This window comes from Hippocampus zosterae, chromosome 1, assembly GCF_025434085.1.
Source record: "Hippocampus zosterae strain Florida chromosome 1, ASM2543408v3, whole genome shotgun sequence".
Taxonomy (NCBI): Eukaryota; Metazoa; Chordata; class Actinopteri; order Syngnathiformes; family Syngnathidae; genus Hippocampus; species Hippocampus zosterae.
In genome coordinates, this window is record NC_067451.1 from 33,610,807 (window position 1) to 33,632,361 (window position 21,555).

General features: G+C 43.2%; 1 protein-coding gene across 10 annotated transcripts in view; it reads left to right on the forward strand.

Moving 5' to 3' along the window:
• Positions 1-21,555, forward strand: part of prom1a (prominin 1a) — a 77,895-nt gene that overhangs the window by 14,197 nt on the left and 42,143 nt on the right. For 8 of the 10 annotated variants that reach the window (XM_052059162.1, XM_052059190.1, XM_052059216.1 and 5 more), the window contains exons 2-3: positions 10,913-10,971; positions 11,223-11,249. In XM_052059162.1, coding sequence (XP_051915122.1) covers positions 10,913-10,971; positions 11,223-11,249 — 86 coding nt within the window. The remainder of the gene's footprint in view (positions 1-10,912; positions 10,972-11,222; positions 11,250-21,555) is intronic. The other 2 variants (XM_052059180.1, XM_052059225.1) reach the window with 1 other exon arrangement.

Below are 21,555 nucleotides of genomic sequence, written 5' to 3' on the forward strand. Positions count from 1 at the left end.
TCACCATCCTAATTCGGACTCAGCCTGCTAAGGACTTTCTAACAGGGGAGTATTTGTAGCAACCACAAATGCCCTCTGAGAACTCCGACATTTGAAATTCGCGCCGCGAGACTGATCAGCCAATCGGCGGCCCCCGCTGCCGCTCGCTACCAACCAATCACAGCCCCCGGGTGGGCTGGACGTTTGTTTACACTAACGTCCGCTTTGCTGGTATATAAATGATCGTATGTTTGCTGAAATAAAACAGTGTACCACCGCTCTTCGAGTACTTCACTTCACTTCGCCGGGCCGTCGCTCCTTACACTATAATCATAGCCAAAATGTCCTCTCTTCCAGGGTTCATTTTAAATTTGAATAAATAAAATACAATAAATTAAAATATTTACAATTAATATATTTTAAATATGTTTGCAGGGTATTGCTGGATATGCGTCCTGAAGAAAAAAAGTTGAACTGTCTTTTGAGACTTGTGGGTTACTTGACTTTATCATACAAATGCTTTATGGCCTTTTTTTTCAAAATCTTGCACTCGCCAAAAACACCACATAACCCCCCCGCCCCCCCCAACCAAATCATAATCCTAAAACTAATAAAATTACGGAAACAAAAATGAAGAATTAAAAAAGAAATCAAAAGCAATTAAAACTAACTGAATTTAATTTGGTGTCAGAAGTGGGATCAAAACTGGATTCCTGAGTTCAAATCCGTATTTAGGGTGGAACGTGGTGTAAGAAATACCATTTTCCATTGCCATTCAAGTACCTTTCTCACAAAAACTGAGTACTGCGAGCATGTTGTAACAAGGCTTTTTCACGTTAATAGAACCATGATCAGATGTGGTTTGAGGGTATGCAAAAATTGTGTTGTAATGGGATCGTGAGATGCCTCATTCCAACTTCTGAAAAAAAATCACTGTAGACTGTAACCGCTAACCTTACATTCAGAAAGCCTGTTCACCAGTTTCTAATCTGGGCATTCCATGGCTGGGCCCACTGATTGTGATCTCACTTCTGACACCATTTGTAATGGATGGAGGGTAAACTCAACTTGCATTTCAACTTGGGTCTATTAGTTTATAATATACAGGTTTGTTCACCAGGCCACTAAAGAGCTAGGTACGATCTTCCACCTGGGCACGCCACTGGTGAACTCGCGACTACCGATTCCAATTCTGACACCAACTGTCATGTACGGTGGGTTAATTTAACCTGCATTTGAATGTGTGGGACTGTTAGATTGAAATGTACAGGTTCACTTAGTCAGCTTTCAAACTGGGCACGCCACAGATGACACCTAACCCTAACCCAATTTGTCAACGTTCAGCCTCTCTAATGCCATCCAGGCATTGTTTGTATGGTAACATGGAGCTGCATTGTTGTATCGGTGTGTAACGTTACATCATACGAAGTCATGACTCCCAGCTACTACAATGTGTCACTTCACGCCCATGTCACATCCAGACCAACTACATCGATTTTGGTCCGTTTGAGTTTAGCTGACGCGATGACAGGTCGTCTACATATGTGTTTTGTGTTGTTGTGTGCGTGTGCGCGTGTGTGTGTGCCGCCCATCAATGTGATTCCCACTTGAGGGGGAGACTGTCATGTTGCAAGCATTCTGTCTTTTTTTTTTCTTCCCAGATGCTCATGTGGTCAGTCGAGCGCACTAGCAGCTGCGCACGTGGCCCTTTATTATTATTATTTTGTTTATTGCACGGTAGGCAGGACACATCTGTTGAACGTGCCAAGCACACGTGTGTAGGAAGGAAAGAACTTGTGTGGCGTTAAAAGGCAGATTCTCTCTCCATAGTAACAGATTCTATGGTAACAGTTCTGACCTTGTGAGGAGGTGTTTGTTTTACAGTGTGCTCATGAAGCAGAGGAGGAATATTGAAACACACACACGCGCGCTATTAAGTGTAATGGTGACAGCGTAGCAAATTGTTGCTTCACGTTGGTGTGTTGAGGTGAGGCCGTTGTCAACTTTTTATTTTTTTTATGCTTGATTTTTATTTTTGAGGTTAACATTTATTAGGGGAGCTTTGTTAGGATTTCTTTTCAGACTGATACCATCCATCCATTCATTTTACGAACCACTTAATCCTCACTAGGGTTGCGGGGGGTGCTGGAGCCTATCCCAGCCGTCTTCGGGCATTAGGCGGGGGACACCCTGAACCGGTTGCCAGCCAATTGCAGGGCACACAGAGACGAACAACCATGCGCGCTCACACTCACAGCTAGGGACAATTTAGTGTGTTCAATCAGCCTGCCATGCATGTTTTTGGAAAGTGGGAGGAAACCGGAGAAAACCCACGCGGGCCCGAGGAGAACATGCAAACTCCACACAGGGAGGCCAGAGCTGGAATTGAACCCGGTACCTCTGCACTGTGAAGTCGACGTGCTAACCACTGGACTACCGGGCCGCCCAGACTGATACCATTACGACAATTCCCTCTTGAATACTCAATGGTACCGATACCCGTTTTTCTTATGATTCTTGAAATTTCAGTTTACACAATTTACAGATATTTACAGAAACCGTTTTTCGGTTCCGTTGGGTCACCTAATGGTAAATAATTTGGGGTTCCGTAAATGTTCACCATGGGAACCCATTTTTCTAATTTGACAGGTATTCATAATCAAGAAATCTGATATTCAAAAGTATAATATTTAAAGGGTAAATGTTTGAAAACTATGCACTAACAATGACCATAATTTCATCATCAGCTGTGTACTCCAGGTTTATTCAATAAAATAAATGGATCAAAATATGTTAATATTATACATGTTGTACTCATTTGGCATCAGAAATACAGCATACCACAATATCAGAGTATTTTGTTTCCAGTCTCACACTGCAAAGATTAATTTACTGGTAATCATTATCGTATTTTCTGCACTAAAAGACGCACTGGATTATGAGGTGCACCTTCAATGAATGGCTATTTTGTAAAATTTTTCATAAATTGGACGCTTCGCATTACTAGGCGCAATCGACAATGCCTCCACTAGATGGTGCTACGCTCCTTCCATTCAACTCGAGAGGCGTCCGTTCAACTTGAGAGGCGTTCATGACCACCTCTGAAAAACGTAAATTAACTATTACTGTACTTAAATGAAACTACGAAAATTGAAAATAATGCATCAAAACAGAAAATCAAGCGAGTAAATCACAAAATAAATTCTATATCCCCTATTCAGAATTTATTTTGTGATTTCCTCGCTTGATTTTCTTTGTGGTTTCATTGAAGTAATAATTAATTTACGTTTTTCAGAGGCGGCCATGAACGCCTCTCGAGTGGAACGGAAGAGAAGGCACGGAGATGGACAAAGATGTACCTGTATTTGTTTAGACTATTTTAAAAAATTAACACCACAGCTCTCCTTTTTTCGGAGCTGCAACACAAACTTATTTAATAAAGCAGCGACACAGTTCACTGAAACAACAGCAAGTTACAACGTTGGAAGCATGTCTACAGGAAGGAGCCATCTTGGAGTCGACGTTGACCGTAATGACCATACAAAAGATGCACCGGATTTTAAGGCGCTCGGTGAGCTTTTAAGAAAATGGAAGACTTTTTGGTGCATCCTATAGTGCGGAAAATATGGTAATATATCAATTACTGTGAAATGCTATGGCCATCAGAAACACAGATGTGTCCACAATACTTCAGTCCTGGCTATATATTATGGGCCACAAGTAAACCTGATACTGTGAACATGATTATACACGCGCGCATGTGTGTGTCTGTGTGTCTTTGTGTGTGTGTGTGTATGTGTGTACTATTTATGTAAATAAACATATCAATGGCTACTCACCCCCTTTATTAATACAAACGCATGTAATCGGAATTGAATGATTAAAATCATGTGATGAATGTTTTTTTTTTGTATATATATATATCATTTTGTATTGACATGGCTTGACGTCCTCTTTTTAACCCCAAGACGACACACTGTAATCTATTTCGGCCTTACCGACAGTTATTACTACATCTTGTGATAAATGTTTTATTCATAAATTTACCATGCTACAACCAGTAAATTATACAATAACCAAGACTGTTTCATAATATTTTTCATAGCGATTAGCCTATAGATCTAATGACCAACTTCAATACTTGCCTCGGAATCGTGCCTCCCGTCGTATCTCACTCTTGTGTTCTGTGCATACATCATAGGTGAGTTTAGTGATACGCCCTTCGGACGATTCATACGAAAAATCAGACTGGCATTCCCGTTTCTTAAATGTCGTAATTAGTCGACCTTTGTGTGTTTTTTTTCGCCGCCATCTCAAACTGTCGTCCGTGGGCTTTCTCAGTTTGCGGACTAAAATAGCAACCCACATGCGCACATAACGTTATCTGTTCCGCACCCCCTATCGTTTTGTGGTTGGGATGAACCCGGGTTTTGGGGGGTTCATCCCAACCACAAAACGAGATAATTATCAACTAATCTTGCTTCCCTTCAAGTCTGTACTTTTCTAACGTGTCTTTTGCAATGTAATAAATTGAGCTCATCAGCAAGCTTGCCGGCATATATCGAGCAGCGTCCGCCTCCGGCGGTGCAATACTGCATGGATCACGATTTGGAACATCAAATTCACAGAGATAACCTCGTAGCCGAAATCCCAGAGTGGCTGTTTGCTTTGTCATCGTACTACTGGCGCAAGGCTAAATGAAGTTTAGCTGCGTGCCAGCGTGTTCCGGCCTGGCTTACATATTCCATATTTATTTTCCCCTCGACTTTGTTTCGTAAGCCGGTTAGCACGCAGCTTAGCCATCGAGCTGATACTAGTCTGGTGGCGTTTATTCAAGCAACTTGATTAGTTTTTCGACTTTCGTTGCATATCCATCCATTCATTCATGTCATGTTTCACCTCTCACTTTTGCTTTTCTTCATCCGCCATCCGTGTCAGGCACATTTCTATTCACAGACGGGTTTTTTTCTTCCTTCTGTCTCCCTCGCCTGTTTTATATATTTATTTATTGTACACTTTCAGCCTTTTAGCTCCTCTGCACTAATGCCAAGCGAGTCATAAGACGGGAGGATAAGCCTCAGTCCTGACACCGGCGAGCCGTGTTCAGCACGTTGCGCGCCGCTATGCTAATTTTATGTTTGAGCTGAGCTCGTCTGAGAGTTTCTCAAGAGGCAGACATGCTAAGAATCTGATCAGAAAATAGTAGCTGGATACTGAGCCGAGTGGTCACTCATATTATCAGAAAATATATACGCACCACACTCTTTTACAACAATAAATGCAATGCTTATACTATGACTAGTACTACTACAGTGAAACTCCTCGACAACGAAACCTACAAAAATACCCCCTGTTGGGAAAAAATCTTAATGCATTAAAACCATTCCCACTTTTCTGCTCCCCCTACAATGAAAAATCCCCCTGTTGCGTAATGTGAAATCTTTTTCTCTGCCCTTGCCTCGCATTGATATTCACTACAACGAAAACAAGCCTTCCGCAAAAGTCTAATCCAACTTCAGCCTACGGCGACTCCTCCTGCTTAGCTTGGAAACAGTAACAACAAACACCATGCTTACACATGCGCAGTAGTACATGAAATATTTGTTCTTGTAAATTTCAGACGCAGCACGAAAGTTGCATTGATAAAATGGCTACAAAAACGGACCTTTGCAGACCAAGGAGTGAAGAAAAGAAAAGCTTTAACACTTGAAGACAGGATAAAAGTAATAAAAATGAAAGATGGAGGGAACAAAGTAAAAGACATGCAAAAAAAAAGTGAATGCTGATCGTAAATTTCACAATTTCTTTCCCTTTTTTACTTTCTACGCTGGCTATATGAGATGTCAAATAAGTGTGTGCTTTATGCACTATTGGAATAAAAATAAAGGGTACACATATGTTCGTGTGTGTGTGTGTGTGTGTGTGTGTGTGTGTGTGTGTGTGTGTGTGTGTGTGTGTGTGTGCGACATTACCCGCGCAGCTAGGCAGGAGTGTCGCAAAGCTGAACGCAAGTGGAAAAGAGACAAATTGCATGTCTCTTCTCAAATTTGGAAAGACAGCTGGCGTATCTACCAGCTCACAGTAAAAGAGGCCAAAAGAAAATATCTGTCGGACCTTATTCTAGCCAACCGTCACAACCCTCGTGCACTATTTAAAACGATAGATTCTGTACTCAAACCCCCTCTGCCTACTTGCGCGGATTCTTCAGCCGAGATGTGCAACAGATTCCTTCAGTTCTTTATTGATAAGGTCTCTACAGCTAGGATTCCGGTCCCAAATACCGCATCTGACCCCTCTGTCCATGTTCCATGTTCAGCTGTCCTAAATTCTTTTGATACTGTGTCCTTGGCGCTTTTGGAGGATGTAGTTCGCCAGACGAAGCCATCTGGCTCCCCTTGCGACTCTCTTCCCCCACGCTTCTTTCAGGAGGTTCTCCCGAGTGTTGGTGCATCGGTCTTGGATATCATCAACAGCAGCCTTTCTTCTGGTGTAGTTCCCCAACAGTTTAAACATGCTGTGGTCCAACCCTTGATCAAGAAACCTGGTCTTGATCCAGATGAGCTGTCAAGTTACAGACCCATTTCCAAACTGCCTTTCATTTCCAAAATTCTGGAAAAAGTGGTGCACATGCAGTTGAAACTTTTCTTGGATGAACATAACATCTTGGAGGTCTTCCAGTCAGGTTTCAAGACGATGCATAGCACGGAGTCAGCCCTGTTACGCGTTTCTAATGACATCCTCCTGGCAAATGACTCTGGAGACCACGTGTGTCTGGTTTTATTGGACTTAACTGCAGCATTTGATACAGTGGATCACAGTATTCTGCTGACTCGTTTGCAGCACTTGGTGGGCATTGGCGGGAGTGTTCTTGATTGGTTTAGGTCCTATCTAGCTGACAGGACCTTTTGTGTCAGCCTTGGCTGCTCTGAATCACGCACTGCTCCCCTGTCATGTGGTGTTCCACAGGGCTCAATTCTGGGGCCTCTGCTGTTCTCGCTGTATCTGCTCCCATTGGGTTCCATCTTAAGGAAACATGGTATTCCTTTCCACTGCTATGCAGATGACTGCCAGATCTATGTCCCACTGAGCAAGAAAGACACCTTCTCATTAAGGCCACTCCTATCCTGTCTGGAAGAAATCAAAACCTGGATGGCACAAAATTTCTTGAAGTTCAACGAAAAGAAGACAGAGGTGATATTGTTTGGCCCCAGTGGACCTTGTACATTCCATCCTGTAGACTTGGGCCCCCTATCTCCTTATCTGAAATCAACGGTCTCAAACTTGGGACTTAAACTGGACAGTGATTTCAAACTCGATCGGCAAATTGGTGCCGTTGTTAAATCCAGCTTCTTTCACCTTAGACAGCTGGCCAAAATAAAACCTTTCCTCTCACATGAACACTTTGAGACAGTAATTCATGCCTTTGTCACATCCCGGCTCGATTACTGCAACGCCCTGTACTTTGGAGTCAGCCAGTCCTCCATCAAGCGCCTTCAGCTGGTACAGAATGCCGCTGCTCGCCTCTTGACTGGTACTCGTAAGAGGGAGCATATAACTCCTACTTTGGCATCCCTTCACTGGCTCCCCATTCATTTTAGAATTATTTTTAAGATCCTCCTCTTTGTTTTCAAATCTCTGAATAATCTCGCGCCACCTTACCTCTCTGAGCTCATACGCCCCTACACCCCTGCCCGGCGCCTCAGGTCTGTGGACCAGTCTTTGCTAGACGTACCAAGAACTAAACTGAGGCTCAGAGGGGATCGAGCCTTTTCTGTTGCTGGTCCATCTCTCTGGAATGACCTCCCACTGAACATTCGGCAAGCCTCCTCGCTGCCCATCTTTAAATCCCTCCTCAAAACTCACTTGTATTCTTTGGCGTTTGACTCAGCATGACTTAGATTTGCTATTGGTTTTACTGCTTGGTGCTTTCTACCGCCTTATTACTTATTACTTATTACTGATTCGTCTTACTGTTTATTGTATATGTTAAATCGCTCCATGTACAGCACTTTGTATGCAGCGATGGCTGTTTGAAAGTGCTCTATAAATACTGTTGACTTGACTTGACTTGACTTGTGTGTGAGTGTACATCTGAGATAAATTTGCTATCGTGAAAAGTCCCCTGTTGTGAAAAATGTCTTGCTGCAAACATGATATCGTTGTAGAGGAGTTTCACTGGACTCTTATTACTGTTACTATACTGTTACTATGACTACTACAGCTATTTGTGATGATGATGATGTTGTTGATGAATGGTACCAGTATTCATTCATTCATCTTCCGAACCGCTTGATCCTCATTAGGGTTGCGGGGGGTGCTGGAGCCTATCCCAGCTGTCTCCGGGCAGTAGGCGGGGGACACCCTGAATCGGTTGCCAGCCAATCACAGGGCACTGGTACCAGTAGTAATATGAATTTCAACGTGAATTGGAATAGATAAAGATATTTACTTTATATATGTTGGAAATGACATTGATTCATTCATCTGTCTAATGCTATTAGTATCATGGTATTTTAAATATAATAATAATTATTATTAAGAATGATACCAACTATAGAATATTAAATATTATTATTGTTATTGTAATTATTCTTAGTATTTTAAAGTTACAAGGCTTTTAGGTTCTTTTGATTTGGAATGTCGTGAGCATTTGTGTAAATACCTTCAGGTGTTGTGTCTTTCCTTGTGTGAAGCACACTGAGTTGTCTTGTGGATGAAATGTGCTCAATGCTGTAAATAAAGCTGCCTTACCTTACCTTGCCTTGCCTTTTTGGTTGATTTTACGTAAGACAGACATTGTTTCGTCTTTGGGGGGAGGGGAAACCCGCCACCACACAAAAGGCTCAAAGATCTTTATGCAGTTTTCCCTTTTTCATGGTCCTTCCGAAAGCCCCGATCATTTTACACCTGGCCTTAAACCCACAATAGATGCCTACAAAAGCCATTCAAAGTCACACAAAAACGGCCACATATAGTAGGACACACTGACCTTTCCCAAACTTTGCTTGCTGAGAGAATCATCAGGTGTTCACTGTCACCAGATGACAAACTTTCCCTTTTACAGTTTTTTTTTGGGGGGGGGGGCATATTTACCATTTGTGAGATCGCTCCGCTCACTAGTTAATCATGATAACTGCCACCTGCACAATAGAAAAAAACGGAACATGAAGATGATCAAAGGGAATTCATCAAAAATTTTGACCTTGTCAGTTTTAACCCAAGGGGGAAATTTCTCGTTTGGGGCGTTGTAGCAGATTTTGGCTGACAAAGACCCCAATGTCACTTCTCTGCTCTCACAATACATGTGTGCTTCTGCGTGGCTTGGACTTTTTTTTTTTAACTCTGTGGTTTATTTCTTAGTCTATCTGTTTATTTCTGTTTGGCCAGGTTGCAGTTATCAATTTTACCTGGTAAGGAATTTTTGTATCCTGTGTAATTGTATGACATGTCTACATTGCGCATGCGTGTTCCCATGTGTGTCATGGACATTTTTCCCGCCACACATTCTGGGATCATTTCACACCAGGAAATACATATGAAGAATGTTCCATGTCCAAATAAGGACACACTTGGAATTATTTTGGAATCGTTTGAAACACTATGAAACCCTTATCAAGTATCAAGTACAACTTTATTGTCAAATATGCTGTATGTTACAAATACAGCACAGATTAAATTTCCTCCCTCTTAAACATCCATGTGAAAAGACAAGGAGAAACACATTGAAATTATTTTGCATTGTAAAATGCAGCTATGTGTATGTCCTTATTTCATTAATTGTACAGTATGTATTGCACCACATTATGCATTTTGGATTTAAATAATTATAATTAATGATAAAATAAATAATTATAAATTAAATAATAATATATAATTTAGCATTATATCCTGAGTTGACTCCCACGATTCGTGCAGAATCGGACCAGTTCGGAACCCTGAATATTGAAAATCAGCATAATATTGATGCCCAATGCAATGCATTGGGTGATAAAACATTTTATTTTCTGCATCATTAAAGTATATATAGCAACCAAAAAAAAGAAAGCATGCTTTTTTTAAAAATACATTTTATAATTTAAATTCTTCAAAGTAGGTACCTGAATCCCCTGATAACACCTTTGGACATGGTATTTTCTTTCATTGGACATGGTATTTTCACATGTCATTTTTATGATGTGGCTGATGCTTCATGACCTGAAATGACTTTCAGTTCGCAGCTGTGCATTATCAAGAATTAATAGCTTAAATTTCTGGACCTTTGAATGCGATTGAGACCATTTGAATTTGAAGGCGTTTCCAAACTTTTGACTGGTGCTGGTATATTTATATACAGAGTGGGATGTTTCGGAATGGTTTCGCACCAGGACATGCATTACCATGTATCTTAACAGAAAAGACTGAGAATTTGGGAACCTTCTATGCCCCAGAAAATGCACAATGTGGGTGTTTTAGAATAGTTTAGCACCAGAAATGTATGTTTATGTATTTTAATGTAGTTTAAAAGGAGGGATATTATGGAATAGTTTAGCATCAGCAATACATGTACAAAGGAGTACTATAAAATGTACTGTATATTTATAAGTACTCAAAGTATAAAATGTTTTCAATGTGTGCTTGTGTGAAAATCTATTGATTGTTGGATGGTATAGCACTTGAAAACATGTTTTACAAATACCTATGTGCAAATTTTGGAATGTTTTAACTCTGGAAAATGCATATTCATGTGTGTTTATCTGCAAATGTGGATATTTCAGAATGATTCACCACTGGAAAATCCATATTCATATTTGTTAATGTGAAAATGTGGACATTTTGGCATGATTTAGCACCAGAAAATGTGTTTATATACTTTGTACATGGGTTGACATTTTGAAACGAGCAGCAGCCTCTGTATGCTGAACCACGACCAAACTCTTTTTGCAATGTCTTGCAGATCTTCTGATCAGACTGGCCAAGGACAAGTTTGGAGCCCTTCAGACCGATTATCAGAAGGTGAGTGGATGACTTTCACAGTCTCAAACACTTCAGAAATCACATTTGCCTCATGGGAAATGAAATATACCCCCAGAAGTCTGTTTATCTGTGCGCATGCCACATTTCTCATTTTTATAATTTCCTCTTCAGTTGGTATTGTTGTTTGTGTTTGCTCCTGCTCTTTCTTTGATGCTTGTGTTTTAATGCTTTGTCTTCTGCATGCATCTTCTTCTTCTTCTTCATGTGAAACCATCTGATATCTCCTTCAGCCAGAGAACATTGTACTGAGCCTGCAGGTAAAGTGTAAAAGTCCATAACAAAGTTCACCGCTCCTCATACGACAAGCAATCCTTTTCATTTATTGTACATCGCCATCCATAAAATGCACAATTTTGCTTTTCTTCCCTTTAAGCAAACATGTTAGACCTGTTTAAAACCCTCTCAGGGCAGGTGATGCAGATTTGTAACAACCAAGTACCTTTACTTTACCTGTTACAAGAACTTAATTTGAGCGTGAGAAATCCCATTGGGAGTGATATATTCCTTTACTTAAATATGATGGAATCTCAAAATGTTCCCACTAGCACAAGCAATGTTTGAAGTTACTGTCCTGCATTGTGTAAAAATTAGTTACTCTTAAATTTTATTATTAATGTACCGTACATATAACACAAAGAGGATTTACAGTACATCGCATGCCTTTCCTGTTTTGGGCATTTTTAATTGCTGTACAAGATGGATGACAATGTAGTGTATGCTATGTAATTTCACTTTGACATTTGTGCTAAATCATCTGAAAATGTTCACCTGTGTACACAAAGACATATGGATGGTTCTAAAGCCTTCCAAAATGTCCATATTTGTAGACAAGCAAAATTCCCACCTTTGTGCGTAAATATTTGTAGATATGCATTTCTGGTGCGAAACCGTTCCAGAAATGCCAATTGTGTTCATAAATACATAGTTATATGCATTTTCTGGACCTATCAATCCGGGTTGCGGGGGTAACGGCTTTGGCAGGGGAGCCCAGACTTCGGTCTCCCCAGCCACTTCTTCCAGCTCCTCCCAGGAGCCCGTAGGACATGCCTGGAACACCTCGCCAGGGAGGTGTCCAGCAGGCATCCTAATCAGAGGCCCGAACCACCTCATCTGGCTCCTCTTGACGTGTAAGAGAAGCGTCTTGACTCTGAACCCCTCCCGGATGGCCACAATTCTCACCTTTTCTAAAAGGGAAAGCCCTCACACCCTGCGGAGGAAACTTATAGGCTGCTTGTATCAGAGCTCTCGTTCCTTTGGTCACGACCCATCGCTTGTGACCATACGTGAGGGTAGGAAGATAGATCGACCAAGACAGACCAATACAAAGTCTGCATTACAGCCGATGCTGCACCAATCCGCCTGTCGATCTCCCACTCCCTACTTTCCAAAGCACATCCCACAGAACTCCCTGAGGGACACGGTCCACAAAGCACATGAAGACTGGTTGGGCGAACTCCCATGCACCCGCGAGGACCCTGCCAAGGGTGTCGAGCTGGTTCACTGTTTCACGGCCGGAACGAAAACCACACTGCTCGACCTGAATAGACCTTACCAGGGAGGCTGAGGTAGACGAAATACACTCACCACTCCCCCTTCTTAAAAAAAGGGGACCACCACCCCAGTCTGCCAATCTAGAGGCACTCTCTCGGATGACTCCGCGATGTTGCAGAGCTGTGTGTCAACCAGGACAGCCCAACAACATCCAGAGCCTTGAGGAACTCCGGGCAGATCTCATACACCCCGGGGCTTTGCCACTGAGGAGCTTTTTAACCACCTCAGTAACTTCAGCCCCAGAGATAGGAGAGCCCACCTCAGGGTCCCCAGACTCTACTTCTTCTAAGGAAGGCGTGTTGATGGAGTTAGGAGGTCTTCAAGGTTTTCTGCCCACCGACTGACAATGTCCCAAGTTGAGGTCTGCAGAGCCCCATCCCCAGTATACACAGTGTTAATGGCGCATTGCTTTCCGCCCCTGAGACGTTAGATGGTGGACCAGGATTTCCTCTTAGCTGTCCGGAAGTCGGCTTCCGTGACCTCATCGAACTCTTCTCATGTCACAACAGGCACCGGCCACGGCCACGGGACGGCTGAAATGCCAATTGGCCCCCTCAACAATAGATACGCAAAACATGGTCTCCACAGACACAATGTCCCCCGCCTCCTCTGGGATGTGGGAAAAGCTCTGCAGGAAGTTGAAACCCCTTCTGCCAGGGTATTCTTCCAGACACTCCCAACAAACCCTCACAATACGTTTGAGTCTGCCAGGTCAGACCGATATCTTCCTCCAAAATCGGACAGCTCCGCCCCTCTCTTCATCCGAGTGTCTAAAACATGTGGCCGCAAATCCAATGATACAACCACAAAGCCAGTCATCGAACTGCGGCCAAGGGTGTCCACATTTGGACACCCTTATGTTTGAACATGGTGTTCGTTATGGACAATCTGTGATGAACACAGTAGTTCAAAAACAAAACACCACTCGAGTTCTGATGGGGGGGCGTTTCTCCCTATCACGCCCTTTCAGGTCTCACTGTCATTCCCCATGTGAGCTCTGAAGTCCCCCAGCAGAACAAGGCAGTCTCCAGAGGGAGCACTCTCCAGCACACCCTCCAAGCACTCCAAAAAGGGTGGGTACTCTGAACTGCTGTTCCAAAGGAGGAGGGAGGCTACCCTCTCATCCACCGGTGTGAACCCCAATGTACAGGGTCTGAGCTGGGGGGCAATGAGCATGCGTTTTCTGGGATTAAACATTCAAAAAATATCCATAATTGTGCCTTTTTCTTCTTCTAAAGCATCTAAAATGTCTACCATTGCACGTAAACATTTGTGGACATGAATTTCTGGTGGCAAACCATTCAAAAATGTCTACAGTTGCACACAAATCCGTTGTCCTTATGGATCTGTATCTCTGTTCATAAACATGCTGAAATGTTCATCTTTGCACATGACCGTTTCTGGATGCTCAAAATCATTCAGAAATGTACATATTTAATATCTGGACATGCATTTTTCTGGTGCTAAACCACTGCAGAAATGGCCAGATTTGCGCATGAACACGTACTGTATTAATATGCATTTTGTGGCGATAAACTTTATTTATTATTTATTATGGTTCCAAAGTGTAAGAAAGTGGCGTAGATTTTAGCATGAGTTCTATCCAAGCACAAAGCTGCAACCTTCCTCCCGCCTCAAGACGCTCCGGCGGCTGTTTTGGTGATTTTTAACATCTTAACGACAGCGACATGCCGCTGGAAGGTCACATTCTTCCTTCGGGCTTTTGCCAAAACAAAGTAATCGTCCAAAAATAGTATGAGCTCTAAGCCATGGAGGGGGAAAAAATAAAAACACAAAATTGTTATTATCACAAGATAAGACAGTGGGGTGAGTGGGATTGCTGATGATTTTGAATATAATACATTTCATGAAACTGAAATATGGGGGGCGGGTTATTTATTTTTATTTTTGTCAAGCATTGGATACTGCTTTAAGTCCAACTTTCTCTGTGGCTGCTCAGCTGGAAGTCCATCCTCTTATCATAAATTCTGTCTTTCGGCCTTCGTTAGTGATGCGGCAGCACCACAGGGATACACACATTGATCTGCGAGTCGTACGCCAACAATAATGTGCTTTCCATGGCATTGATCAAACTGAATAACATCACAGAATGGTTCATTATTAAAATTTTCATACAGTTTCAGCAAAATCTTAACCCAGTGTTGTTTACACTAATCCTATTTGGACACGCAATCGAGACACCGTCAGATTCATTTATCAACACATTCACTGGTGTGCTCTTGCTTTTCCTCAATCCTCAAAGTACTCTGCCCCTCTTTTTGGTTCTCATTTGCACACAAATACAACTGGATATTCATGTTCTGATGCTAAACCATTTCAGAATGTCTGCACTTCCACTTGTATATAAACACATTTGAATTAGCATTTCATGGTGATAAACCATTTAAAAAACAGCCCATATATAGATACAGGTATGTATATATATACAGTATATATGTACAGTATATATATAGATATATAGATATATTAGAGCTGTCAAACGATTAAAATATTTAATCTAATTAAAAATGCAATTGTCATAATTAACTCAAATGAACTAAAAAATTAATCGTGATTACTCACATATTTTTTATCGTGTCTGAATTTCCTTTAAAAATTTTTGTCCTATTTTTCCCCATTTTAATGCTCTCATCAACTTGGAATCATGAATCAGTTTTCTATGTGCCAAATGCAAATATTTACTGAAATAACAATTTCAATTTTCAATTTTACATGAACATTTTTCACTTGGAGCAGTTGTTCACACATAATCTCTTACACAATATTACTGTCCATCAACAACAGTGAAAGAAAATATTTTGTCACAAAACAGCTGCTTTAACAGCTTTTTTAATTAAATCAAAACAGAGCAATAAAACATTATAAAGTGCACATCTAAGGTAAACTAGTACTCAGCCTATAGTGGATTTAAACCATGGTTGCATACTCAGTTTTTCTCAAGTTTGCTTTGAACACAGCAGTCTTTGTTTCTGTATGTTTGTTGGAGAATAACGAGACCCCGGACACCAGTGTTCGTTATGTGCCGCTGTATTCAAAACTGCCGGCCGTACAAACAAGCGCAAGCACTTCCCCCGTGCTGCTGGGGCAAACGATTCTGAAAGAGGGGGGGTTTCACTCCGCCTAACAAAGTCAGGCTATGTTGATTATGTTGGTACTTCTTACGTGGAAGTCTCTCTACGGTTTTTGTGTCTACCTCATTTCAGATGACTACACTTGGTTCGATGACAACACTGGAGACGTTTTATTTTCGCTAGGTCGCTACCACTGCACCGCTGAACTTTCGTTGTCATGTCACCGCCTCACTGTCAGACGAACACAGAGAAGCTCCACCCGCTCTATTTATATGGACACGGAACGCTGTAACCTTCCACACAAAATAGATCCAAACAAGTAACAATCGCGTCAGTGGCATACATCGTATACCTGTATGATACACAGAGAGAGAAGAACAGGTAACTTTGGTCTTGCCAGTGGAGCAATCTGGCAACTTTTTAAAAGTAAACTTTCCATTCATAAACTCTTTTAGTCTCCGTTTTCGGTGTCTCCTGCTGCCGTGGCTTGCAAAACAGACATGGGAGTGGACTTCTGCAGCGCGCTTGTTGTTTTATCCTGGTGTATTTATAGAGCAACGTAACATCCGCTTGTGACGTGTGCCGCGTTAATCTCGCGAGAAAAAATTTAATCCCGTTAAAATTCATTTCAATTAATGCCAATAAAAACGTGCTAAACTGACAGCTCTAATATATATCTATATATATCTATATATATATACTGTATATAATATTTTTTTTTCAAATTCACGACCCTTCGAAAATGTCCACATTTATACATAAAGACAGCATTTCTGATTAGAAACGTTTGCAGAATGTGTACATATGTTTATGTACGCATTTGGATTTGCATTTTATTGTGCTTTACGATTCCAAACTGTCCAGGTTTGCACATACATTTCTTTTTAAAACAGTGACATATAAGTCTACATTTTCTCATACTTAATCATGTACAACTGCATTATGGACCATTCCAAAATGTATACATTTACATTTAGACTTATTTGGATTTATTTTTTTATTTTTGTGCTTGTGGATGTTCTAAAATGTTTATTTTTGCACATAGACATTCCACTGAATGATGGGGGTTGGGGGAGGCTGTTGAAACAGCTCTATATATATATATATATATATATATATATATATATATATATATATATATATATATATATATATATATATATATATATATATATATATTAAAAAATATATATTAAAAAATATATATTAAAAAATCCTCAACTCACCCCTCGGGTGGTGTCCGTCCCTCATTCAGCTCGGGTCCTCTACCAGAGGCCAGGAAGCTTGAGGGTTCTGCGCAGTATCCTTGCTGTTCCCAGCACTGCACATTTCTGAACTGAGATGTCCGATGTTGTTCCCGGGATCTGTTGCAACCACTCATCTAGTTTGGGGGTCACTGCCCCGAGTGCTCCAACCACCACAGGCACGACTGTCACCTTTACCTTCCAGGCTCTCTCCAGCTCCTCTCTGAGCCCTTGGTATTTCTCGAGTTTCTCATGTTCCTTCTTCCAGATGTTTCCATCACTTGGGACCGCTACATCCACTACAACGGCTTTCCTCTGCTCTTTATCCATGATCACGATATCTGGTTGGTTCGCCATTACCATCTTGTCAGTCTGGATCTGGAAGTCCCACAGGATCTTCGCTTTGTCATTCTCCACCACCTTCGGAGGTGTTTCCCATTTTGACCATGGGGTTTCCAGTCCATACTCCGCACAGATGTTTCGGTAGACTATGCCAGCCACCTGGTTATGGCGTTCCATGTAGGCTTTCCCTGCCAGCATCTTACACCCTGCAGTTATGTGTTGGATCGTCTCAGGTGCCTCTTTGCACAACCTACACCTTGGGTCTTGTCTGGTGTGGTATATCTGGGCCTCGATGGCTCTGGTGCTCAAGGCCTGCTCCTGAGCAGCCAGGATGAGTGCCTCTGTGCTGTCCTTCAGGCCAGCCCTCTCTAGCCACTGATAGGACTTCTTGAGATCAGCCACTTCAGTTATGGTCCGGTGGTACATCCCGTGTAGGCCCTTGTCCTCCCATGATGGTCCCTCTTCCAGCGCCTCATCTTCTGTTCCCCATTGTCTGAGACATTCTCTGAGTACGTCATCCGTTGGAGCCTTCTCCTTGATGTATTCATGGTGCTTGGATGTTTCATCCTGGACAGTGGCTCTCACACTCACTAGTCCCCGGCCTCCTTCCTTTCGGCTTGCGTACAGTCTCAGGGTGCTGGATTTGGGATGGAACCCTCCATGCATGGTTAGGAGCTTTCGGGTCTTAACGGCCGTGGTCTGAATCTCTTCCTTTGGCCACCTTATTATTCCTGCAGGGTATCTGATCACTGGCAGGGCATAGCTGTTTATTGCCCGGGTCTTATTCTTGCCATTGAGCTGGCTTCTTAGGACTTGCCTCACTCCCTGGAGGTATTTGGCCGTAGCTGCTTTCCTTGTTGCCAGTTCGAGGTTGCCATTGGCTTTTGGTATACCAAGGTACTTGTAGCTGTCCTCAATGTCTGCAATTGTTCCTTCAGGGAGTGAGACCCCTTCAGTGCGGACTACCTTTCCTCTCTTCGTCACCATCCGACTACATTTCTCAAGCCCGAATGACATCCCGATGTCGCTGCTGTAGATCCTGGTTGTGTGGATCAGGGAATCTATGTCCCTTTCGCTCTTAGCATACAGCTTTATGTCATCCATGTAGAGGAGGTGACTGATTGTAGCTCCATTTCTGAGGCGGTATCCATAGCCTGTCTTGGTGATTACTTGCCTTAGGGGGTTCAGTCCTATGCAGAACAGCAGTGGGGAGAGTGCATCACCTTGGTATATGCCACATTTGATGGACACTTGGGTAAGTGGCTTGCCATTGGCTTCAAGTGTGGTTTTCCACATCCTCATCGAGTTCGCAACGAAGGCTCTTGGGGTCCTGTTCACCTTATACAACTCCAAGCATTCAGTGATCCATGTATATGGCATCGAGTCATAGGCTTTCTTGTAATCAATCCAAGCCGTGCACAGGTTGGTACGTCGGGACCTGCAGTCTTGTGCGACTGTTCTGTCAACCAGGAGCTGATGTTTGGCTCCTCTGGTATCTCTACCAATGCCCTTGTGTGCTTCGTTCATGTATTGATCCATGTGTCCACTTATCTTAGCCGCAATGATGCCTGACATGAGCTTCCATGTTGTGGAGAGACAGGTTATTGGCCGATAGTTGGAAGGGGCTGCACCCTTCGAGGGATCCTTCATGATCTGGATCGTTCGCCCTTCGGTTAGCCATTCTGGGTGAGTCCCATCCCTCAGCAGCTGGTTCATTTGTACTGCTAGGCGCTCATGGAGTGCTGTGAGTTTCTTTAGCCAGTAGGTGTGGACCATGTCCGGGCCTGGTGCTGTCCAGTTCAATATCTGAAACTCTTTCCTGTATGTCTGCCACTGTTATGGTAACTGGGTTCTGTTCAGGGAGGTTGCTGTGCTCCTCTCTCAGGATCACCAGCCATTGTGCACTGCTGTTATGTGCAACCTCCTTCTCCCATATGCCTTTCCAGTACCTTTCAGTTTCCAGTCTTGGTGGGTCAGCTCTGTTGTTAGGACCCTGCCACTGAGCGTACACTTTCGCAGGTTGTGTTGCGAACAGCCTGTTTATTCGTCTGGCCTCATTCTCTTTCGTGTACCGCTTTAGGCGACTGGACAAGGCTTGGAACCTATGTTTGGCAGTTTCGAGTGCTTCAGGTATGGTCATCTGGATGTACCTCTCGGGTATCGGGCTTTTCATCACACCTCTCTGGGCCTCCGTCAATTGACTCACATCTTTCCGGGCCGCCTTGATCTTAGCCTCCAACCGTCTTTTCCATGGTGGGTAACGTATCTCATGGCTTCCATGGTTGCTCTTATAGCCCAGAGTCTCCAGAATCACTGATGCTGAAGCGTATATCAGCTCATTGGTTTCTGTGATCGTTACGGTAGGGATCGCCCTCAGTGCTGCATTCACACTTTCTATGAGACTTTCAGATGGTACTTCACATAGCCGTTGTAATCGGTTTCTAGGTTGCCCAGCTTTCATTCTCGCCATGATCTTAGCTTTCAGGTCAGTTGCTGCCTCGCTCAGCATTTCATTCATTGGGGCTGGCCACCCAATCTCATCATCTGCATTCATTGGGGCTTTCCTCCCAATCTCTTGTATGACCTCCTCCTCTGATCTGACAGCCTGGGGCCCTTCACCATGGAACCTGCGTTGTACCTCATCAATCTCAAGTTGTGACAGCACTTGCCGTTTGTGGATGTTGGAACACTGAGTTACTAGTTGTTTCGTGGTCAACCATGACTGTGGGTTTCGAAGTAACCATTTAGCCCACATTCTCTGCATGTAACCCCTCTGACTAGGGTTGCTTGAGTAGTAGCATTCCAACAGAGCCATGTTATCGCATCTCGCCCATCCCGCTTTGTTCCAGTAGCCCATTTTTCATGCTCTGGTTCCCCAGCACCTGACGCAGACCTTGTTTGGCCGAGCGACGTCTGAGCCGGCATGTCATTCGTTTTATTGTCTCTCATCATTGTATGAGGTAGGCATTAGCGTGAAGGATCTTGCCCAAGGACCCACACTGGATGGTGTTATGTGTTCATTTTCATTTTTGCCCCAAGCGGGATTCGAACCACCGTCTGCCAAACAAAGGCTCCAAGCCTTGTCCAGTCGCCTAAAGCGGTACACGAAAGAGAATGAGGCCAGACGAATAAACAGGCTGTTCGCAACACAACCTGTGAAAGTGTACGCTCAGTGGCAGGGTCCTAACAACAGAGCTGACCCACCAAGACTGGAAACTGAAAGGTACTGGAAAGGCATATGGGAGAAGGAGGTTGCACATAACAGCAGTACACAATGGCTGGTGACCCTGAGAGAGGAGCACAGCAACCTCCCTGAACAGAACCCGGTTACCATAACAGTGGCAGACATACAGGAAAGAGTCTCAGATATGAAGAACTGGACAGCACCAGGCCCGGACATGGTCCACACCTACTGGCTAAAGAAACTCACAGCACTCCATGAGCGCCTAGCAGTACAAATGAACCAGCTGCTGAGGGATGGGACTCACCCAGAATGGCTAACCGAAGGGCGAACCATCCTGATCATGAAGGATCCCTCAAAGGGTGCAGCCCATCCAACTATCGGCCAATAACCTGTCTCTCCACAACATGGAAGCTCATGTCAGGCATCATTGCGGCTAAGATAAGTGGACACATGGATCAATACATGAACGAAGCACAGAAGGGCATTGGTAGAGATACCAGAGGAGCCAAACATCAGCTCCTGGTTGACAGAACAGTCGCACAAGACTGCAGGTTCCGACGTACCAACCTGTGCACAGCTTGGATTGATTACAGGAAAGCCTATGACTCGATGCCACATACATGGATCACTGAATGCTTGGAGTTGTATAAGGTGAACAGGACCCTAAGAGCCTTCGTTGCGAACTCGATGAGGATGTGGAAAACCACACTTGAAGCCAATGGCAAGCCACTTACCCAAGTGTCCATCAAATGTGGCATATACCAAGGTGATGCACTATCCCCACTGCTGTTCTGCATAGGACTGAACCCCCTAAGCCAAGTAATCACCAAGACAGGCTATGGATACCACCTCAGAAATGGAGCTACAATCAGTCACCTCCTCTACATGGATGACATAAAGCTGTATGCTAAGAGCGAAAGGGACATAGATTCCCTGATCCACACAACCAGGATCTACAGCAGCGACATCGGGATGTCATTCGGGCTTGAGAAATGTAGTCGGATGGTGACTAAGAGAGGAAAGGTAGTCCGCACTGAAGGGGTCTCACTCCCTGAAGGAACAATAGCAGACATTGAGGACAGCTACAAGTACCTTGGTATACCACAAGCCAATGGCAACCTCGAACTGGCAACAAGGAAAGCGGCTACGG